The 8,178-nt window shown below is 47.0% G+C and overlaps 1 protein-coding gene and 1 pseudogene across 1 annotated transcript in view; one reads left to right on the top strand and one right to left on the bottom strand.

The window, feature by feature from the left end:
* Positions 1–2,561, top strand: part of sugct (succinyl-CoA:glutarate-CoA transferase) — a 172,954-nt gene extending 170,393 nt beyond the window's left edge. Inside the window, exon 14 of the mRNA XM_056299650.1 lies at positions 1,660–2,561. Coding sequence (XP_056155625.1) covers positions 1,660–1,823 — 164 coding nt within the window. The 3' untranslated portion in view covers positions 1,824–2,561. The remainder of the gene's footprint in view (positions 1–1,659) is intronic.
* Positions 2,562–3,064: 503 nt separating this feature from the next.
* Positions 3,065–4,145, bottom strand: LOC130129673 (ras GTPase-activating protein-binding protein 2-like; annotated as a pseudogene).
* Positions 4,146–8,178: the final 4,033 nt, after the last annotated feature.

Below are 8,178 nucleotides of genomic sequence, written 5' to 3'. Positions count from 1 at the left end.
GACAGGAATGAGTCCCTCATTTCCTTTTTGCACACGTTGTTTTTAATGGCAGTAAATTGAATTGAATTGAATTCTTCACCAACCTCTTCCACTGTATACTTTGCTGTACTTCCTCATTCCACCACCAAGTCTCCTTGTCTTCCTTCCTCTGTCCAGATGACAACAACACATATGTCCATCTATCCATCCATCCATCCATCCATTATCCGAACTGCTTATCCTGCTCGCAGGGTCGTGGGGACGCTGGAGCCTATCCCAGCAGTCATTGGGCGGCAGGCAGGGAGACACCCTGGACACATATATCCAAACTACAAAAAAAGAAAAACAAACAAACAAACTACAAAACACCTATATCCAACATATTCACAAAAAAAATAAAAATTTCACTGTCCAAGAGAGCAAACGCCAGGATGACTGTTGGAACTGCCGGTCTGCATGGGCTAGCAGTTAGCTTAGCCTGCCCCGCCTCCGCGTCCTGTCAGACCGCCCTCGGTGTTTGCTGCTCGGGCGCAGCTCCAGGCAGGGCCCTGGTCCCTGGGCCCACCGGATTTAACCCTTCACATTCCAGCACAACATGAATAGGCAGATGTGAAAGAATTACTTCCTCAGAAAGGTTTTGTTTAGATGCTGACTGTCAAATTATGAACCGATAAAGTAAAATGACAGCTGATGACTTTTTTGGATATTGTTTTTTTTAGAATATCTGAATCCCTAGAGGCCGCTGACTGTTCCCCTCTGATATAAAGTAAGCATCAATACAGATTTGTAACGTTAGCATTGGTACACTTGTAGAATATATGAAGTCAGCAGGGGGTGATGAAGATGTTGAACAGGGAGTGATGAAGATGTTGAACAGGGAGTGATGAAGATGTTGAGCAGTGTGACTGTCTCCATTTTGTCAGCATGAGGACAGTTTATTCTCCATCAGTCACGTCTTGATAGATGAAGACTGGTTTTCACCAGCACGTCTGATTCACTGAAAGGAGGCACACACTTTCATTTCCATCTGAGCAGTGTGTGGTTGTGGTTGTGTGTGTGTGTGTTTGTGTGTATGCCCCCATACCCATCTGTCCTCAGAGAACCCCTCTTTATAATCCATGGTGATAAATCTTTGGATGTATTAAATTGCAAAGACCAAACTGAATTCAAAGTGTGTGTGTGTGTGTGTGTGAGTGTGTGTGTGTGTGTGTGTGTGTGTGTGTGTGTGTGAGTGAGTGAGTGAGTGTGCGTGCATGTGTGTGAGATTGTGAGAGCGATTGTGTTGTGTGTGTGTGCGTGTGTGGTTGTATGTCTGTATGTGAGATTTTGTGTGTGTGTGTGTGGTTGGTTGTATGTCTGTATGTGAGATTTTGTGTGTGTGTGTGCATGCATTCTATTTACCAACTCTATTTCTTTGCCTTGTCCAATACACACACACACACACACACACTTTGAACAGCTTCATATCTTCTCTGGAACAAGAGTGTTCTCACTGGTTCGTGGTGATAGAGAATGGCCGCCATGTTTGCGTCTCATGGTAAACCTTTTTCATGGTTTGGAGTTTTCTGCTCTTTGAGGTCACGTCCTTCCACTTTCTCTTTCTTCTCCTTCTTATTTTAATTGGTCTTTGTGTGTGTGTGTGTGTGTGTGTGTGTGTGTGTGTGCGTGCTCCCTCTGCAGGTCCGGCGGTTCGTTTCAGCAGCTTTGATTCCAGCGGGCCGTCGCCCCCTCCTCTGATTGGCCAGCATACTGTGCAGGTGCTGAGGGACGTCCTGTCATACAGTGATGATGTCATCAAAACGCTGCTGGAGTCAGGGGCGGTGGTCCAGAATAAGGTGTCCTGATCTGGTCAGGTGTACGACACGCAGACAGCGCTTCGTCACCGCAGTCGAGCATCTCAAAATCCGTTTTGAAACAATTGTTCACTGACAGACTGATTACAAACCACAACCAAACAATCCACAGATCTGTTCAGCGTCTGCTCAGTTAAAACTGATTTTATCCAACCATTCAGCCACTAAAGGGCAGTTTTGGGTCACAAGAACAAATGAAATTTCCATAGAATTAAACACTATGACAACAGCATCAATAAATAACCAGATGAAACAGGAATCAGTATGATAGGACAAGATAACAACAGCATTTAGTTATACATAATATTGTGTTGTTGCTGAAAATTTTATGCATTTTAAAGGGGCTATGTGTAAGAATTGGCCAATAGGGGGCAGCATATTACCCAGAAGTTGGGGTGTAATGCACAGGCCCTCCCAAGAGGTTTCTTATAGGATTGAACTGTAGTCCGCTGACGTCCGGTTTCTACTGCAGCGGCCATACCAGTTTCCTGTGTGTTGGCGTGTGCTGTTGACAATGGTATATTTTTCGCGATGCCTGCAAGATTTACCGTGGATAAATGTCAACCACATGCACACGACTGTCCACACACTTTCACCTGCACCTACCAACAAACAGGTGAAAAGTGTCAAGTTGTACATATCAAGTTGAGGACGTAACTTAAATGACATTCACCTCAGCAACAAGATTGTCACAATATTTTAACGATGATAATGAAATAAACGAGTGCCTCACATCTGTCCTCTGCTCCAACATCTTTCTTTCAACAAAACACCAAATTGTTTGACCATTGCAGCTCCAGGGGGCATTGTTTTGGGTCTGACCCTGATCTCTGACCCCGACATGGAGAAGAAGAGAAAAATAAACCATTTTGATTCAAAGCTCAATGATATGTACATGATCTTTGTATCAAAATGTCCTGTGATCAGCTGCCATTGACTGTTTTTTTTTTTTTTTGCCATTAACGAAAATGGTTGAAGATGAACATGGTACTACTTCCAAACTGCAGGTGGTGTTCTTCAGCGACGATGGGCTGTGAAACGGCCTTCTCCCTGGCCACCAGCTCTTCTCCCAGAACCTATGCCAGGCTTGGGGGCATGCCACCCCGGGACAGTGGGCCCCTTCCTTCACAATCACGAATCATGCCACTCCCCATATTGCGGCTTGGACCTCAGGGCATCGATCTCGGCGCCTCACATCCCGTCAGTCATCCCCTCCTCAACGAGTCTCACATTCATGCACTGCCCTCTTTATATTTTCCTCCAACATTCAAACGCACTTCGCCACAGAACATGATGGGCTTGGCTCCCAGGATTCTGTGCATTGGGTCGGCATCATCAAACACCACAAATCCAAAGTTGGGAAGCTTCCCCGCCATGCCCTTGGTTTGATCTATACCTCCACAACCTTCCCATATTTCATAAAGAAATCCTTGAGCTCATTTTCATCGATGTGATGTGGGAGGTTGCCAACTAAAAGCTGGTGGCTGTCTGGATACCAGATAACTCATGTATTGTCCATTTCGTTTGTGACAGAATCTGCCCTTCCTTTGTTGACAAAACCAAAGTGTGGCTTGCCCATTTGTGATTCTGAAGGAGCAACACCATCAAACCTGGGTCCTCGTGGTGTCATGCGTGCATTGATCATGTGGCTGGGAAGGTGTCGCCTGAGTCTCGGGCTTGGCCTCTACTCTGGGATGTGTGTTTGGAGTTTTGATGACATGAGGTGAGATTCCAGAAGAAGGGACAGTGCCGCTAGGAGGCAGATTTTTACTGGTCACTAAGGCCCAGGAGAAAGTCTTGGGAGGTTTCTGGGTGTTGGGTGGGTGGGGACTCCACAGGGACTGGAGAGGGGGCCTTCTCCTCCAGCTCCTCCAAAACCTTCTTGTCTACCTCGAGCTTGATCTCTTCTACCTTGGCTTCTGGTTCAGGCTCCGGTTTTGGCTCTGGAGCTGGCTCCTCCATGGGCTCCTCTACCCCATTGGTGACAGGGTGTTGGTCGTAATACGTGCTGCTGTTAGACAGCTCGCCAAGGACTTGAACCACCACCCCGTCACTCAGTGTTGCATGGGCATCCACATGCTTGATTTTCGTGTGACATTCACTGAACTGCAAAGACATGACCTTCTTGTGGATTTCCACTTGTCCATACACTGCTTCTGCCAGTTTCCCATTGGGGTCAAGTCCTCCATGGACATATGAAGAGTTATGGCCGTAAAACCTGTGCAGGAAGTCTGGTGCCTTGTTTAAGAGTGTGCAGTACTGCCTCATGAACTCCTGCCCTACAAGCAGGGGACTTGGCTTCTCCATCACCATTTCTTTGGTTAACAATATTGAGTGTTGCTATTAACACACTAACCACTGGTGCATGTCTTGCTTTACAAATACTTTACAAATGATGACCTCAGCAGTAATAATATTTAACTAATACTTAACAATATTGAGTGTTGCGTAGCGCGTGAATTTGGACAGGGTAGTGCTGTCTTAAATCGAACATGGTCCTGCCATAGACTGTATGAAATAAAAGAAGTAGACACCGTGACGTCACCCATTGGTTTGTGGACTACCGTTTTGAAGGCTTGGGTTCGGGATTTTCCCGTCGCCATCCTGGTTTTTTTTTTTAAACCAGATGTGAACATATTTTGACGAGAGGGCGGAGCTAGGGAGGAGTGAGGGGTGGAGCTGACTGAGAACCAGAGGACACTAGGCACGCCCACCTATACCGGCAATCTGACTGCATCTGGCTCTGCCGTGCGGAGTCACATTCCAAATTTATCCCACCCTAAAACAGCAAGACCAGCTGGAAATGGCCGCTCTACATGAACAATATTAATGTAACCAAGAGATTAGCTGAAACAATGTTTCTTCACGTAGATAGATATCAACTACGGTACAAGTTTCATGGCTCTCGCTTTGGTTTTTCTTTGTTGACTGACGAGTGATGACAACTATGACAGAAGGATGAATGGCAGATGGATGAAACACGACAGGACGCTCTGAGAGAACTCGATGGTGAAACACTGTCAGACTGAGACCGGGACGCTCAGCACTATTCAGCTGCCTCAGTTCACTTCAGTGTGACTTGACGAGGAGAAGACCCCATCAAACCACGAGACAAGTTTACAGACAGGTTTACAGACAGGTTTTTTATGAAGTGTAAGAGGAGGAACAGGGGGATGAGGCTTCTCAGTACAGGTCTGTTCTGGTCTGTCATGGTTGGTCAGCAGGTTCCGACTTCCTCAACAAAGAAGTCCACGATACATAGAAAGAACCAGGACAACACTGCAGGAAACTCGTTTTCTCATCCTCTGTCCGTCTGTCCGTCATTCTGTCTGTTGGTCCTTCTCTTTGTGTCTGTCTCAACATGTGAATGAAGCCTTGGGAACATGTGACTGTCACAGTAGTTTGTGTTGTACGTGATTCTCTTGTGCAGTAGAATAACTTTCATTTTCCAGGTCAACGACATTACAAACAACCAGAACTGCGGAGGTCAAAGGTCATAACCATGTATGGAGCCAGGCAGCAGAAGGCTTTGGGCGTCTCAGTGCAGATAAGTGGGAGCAGCGCGGTGGAGAGGCTGGGGCCTCTGCACCGTCCTCATGTGGACACACGTCATGTGTTGTCCACATGAGGACGCACAGGGTTCATTTGTTCGGCTCTTGTGCGTCGGCTCACGTGTGCTGTTTATTCGTCAGACTGCAGGGTGACCTCCGTGTCCCCGGCTAACTTGAGCGCCGGAACCCTCGCATCGCTTTGTGAACCCTTTTGTTGTCCTTGTCACCGGAGGTCCCTCAGTTTGCTCCCAGGGTCGAGTGGGGGTCACGGGGCCTCCGGCAGGCGCTGCCTTTATTGTCATCGGTGTGGCTTGTCAAAGCCTCTTCGGTCCTTTGAGGACTTCTGCAGCACTTTGGCCGACTTTGCTTGGTTTCTAACAGGACCTGTGAACCACTTGATGAGTAGTTGAGCCCTGTTGTACTTCACAGAGTCCCTGTATGAAGTACCCCTTCATCATGCGTTATACATGTACTTATAATGAGCCAGAAACTCAGAGCTCATGGACCACTTTTCATGCTTGTTTATGGATAGTGGTTCATAAAGCTCCTCAACACACTGTGAACACAAGTCTCCCTGTGCTAACACTTTACAACTACACAAATGAAGCGTTAGTTAAGTGTAAGTTCATCATTTGTAAAGCAAGACATGCGCCAATGGCCAGTGTGTTAATAGATGTTTATAAATACTTATTAATACTGCAGTTCATGATTCATTCATGCACAGATGTACATGTAAATAGTGTGTTAATCATTTACTTACACCTTTAGACTTTTGTGAGTCTCAAGCTGCTGCTGGTCTTTCAGTCTCATGTGTAATTGCTTTGTAAGACACAGATAGTCCTCACTTTAAAATACATACAGTGAAGTATTTTGCTCAAACAAAATACTTCACTAACAACTAGTAACTACCTGAATTAATCAGGAATTGCAGTATTAATAAGTATTTATAAAACAGCTCTTAACACACTAATCACTGGTTTCTGTCTTGCTTTACAAATACTTTACAAATGATGACCTCAGCAGTAATAATATTTAACTAATACTTAACAATATTGAGTGTTGCGTAGTGCGTGAATTTGGACAGGGTAGTGCTGTCTTAAATCGAACATGGTCCTGCCATAGACTGTCACCCATTGGTGACAGTCTATGGCAGGACCCATACGTCACCCATTGGTTTGTGGACTACCGTTTTGAAGGCTTGGGTTCGGGATTTTCCCGTAGCCATCCTGGTTTTTTTGAAACCAGAAGTGAACATATTTTGATGAGAGGGCGGGGCTAGGGAGGAGTGAGGGGTGGAGCTGACTGAGAACCAGAGGACACTAGGCACGCCCACCTATACCGGCAATCTGACTGCATCTGGCTCTGCCGTGCGGAGTCACATTCCAAATTTATCCCACCCTAAAACAGCAAGACCAGCTGGAAATGGCCGCTCTACATGAACAATATTAATGTAACCAAGAGATTAGCTGAAACAATGTTTCTTCACGTAGATAGATACCGACTACGGTACAAGTTTCATGGCTCTCGCTTTGGTATTTCTTTGTTGTCTGCAACTTATTTCAAATTTATCACAATAAGTCGTCCCGGGTCGTCCTCTGTGTGGAGTTTGCATGTTCTCCCCGTGTCTGTGGGTTTCCTGCGGGGGCGCCGGTTTCCTCCCACAGTCCAAAGACATGTAGGTCAGGTGAATCAGCCGTACTAAATTGTCCCTAGGTATGAATGTGTGTGTGTGTGTGTGTGTGTGGGCCCTGTGATGGCCTGGCGGCCTGTCCAGGGTGTCTCCCCACCTGCCACCCAATGACTGCTGGGATAGGCTCCAGCATCCCTGTGACCCTGTGTAGGATGAGCGGTGTGGAGAATGGAGGGTGGAGAAGAGGATGAGCGGTGTGGATAATGGAGGGTGGAGAGCAGGATGAGCGGTGTGGATAATGGAGGGTGGAGAAGAGGATGAGCGGTGTGGATAATGGAGGGTGGAGAAGAGGATGAGCGGTGTGGGTAATGGAGGGTGGAGAAGAGGATGAGCGGTGTGGATAATGGAGGGTGGAGAAGAGGATGAGTGGTGTGGATAATGGAGGGTGGAGAAGAGGAGGGGTGGGTGGATGGTTTTCAGTCTTATATATGAACACTACTGTGGAAAAACAAAACAATTTTTAGACACTTGACTGAGATTTTGTTAAAAACGTGGTGGAGCCTGCAGGAGGTGCTGAGTGGGGGATGAGGAGGCTCGGCTGTTAGTCATCATCCTGTCTGTTGACCAGGGTGGAGGAAGGTCTCAGCTCTTATTGCTGCAGGGTGGAGCTGAGTGGCTGAACGCTGATTATTCATTTATTTATTTTATAGTTGTTCCATAAAAATAGGATTGTGGAGTCGTCAGGTGTTGGATGTGTTTTGAATCCTCTGCTTGGTGCTGTTAAAGGCTCCGTCCTGGATCAGCAGCAGCCTGGGCCTTGTCCCCCCCGTCCTCTCCAGGACCGTCTCACTGTATCTGTGACCCGACGTCTCAGCAGGACTTTCTTGGTCTTGTCCTGCCGACCAGAATGTTCCTGAAGTTCTCTGAAGCATCGCAGCATCCAGACCTGCTGTTCCTATCTCCTTTTCTTTTGGATTTTCCCCCTTTTTCTCCCCAATTGTACCCGGCCAATTACCCCACTCTTCCGAGCCGTCCCGGTCTCTGCTCCACCCCCTCTGCTGATCCGGGGAGGGCTGCAGACTACCACAGGTCTCCTCCCATACATGTGGAGTCGCCAGCCGCTTCTTTTCACCTGACAGTGAGGAGTTTCACCAGGGGGACGTAG

The sequence above is a fragment of the Lampris incognitus genome, chromosome 19, assembly GCF_029633865.1.
Source record: "Lampris incognitus isolate fLamInc1 chromosome 19, fLamInc1.hap2, whole genome shotgun sequence".
NCBI classification, from domain to species: Eukaryota; Metazoa; Chordata; class Actinopteri; order Lampriformes; family Lampridae; genus Lampris; species Lampris incognitus.
The sequence above is the reverse complement of the archived record's forward strand: the minus strand, read 5'-3'. Positions and strand labels throughout refer to the sequence as shown.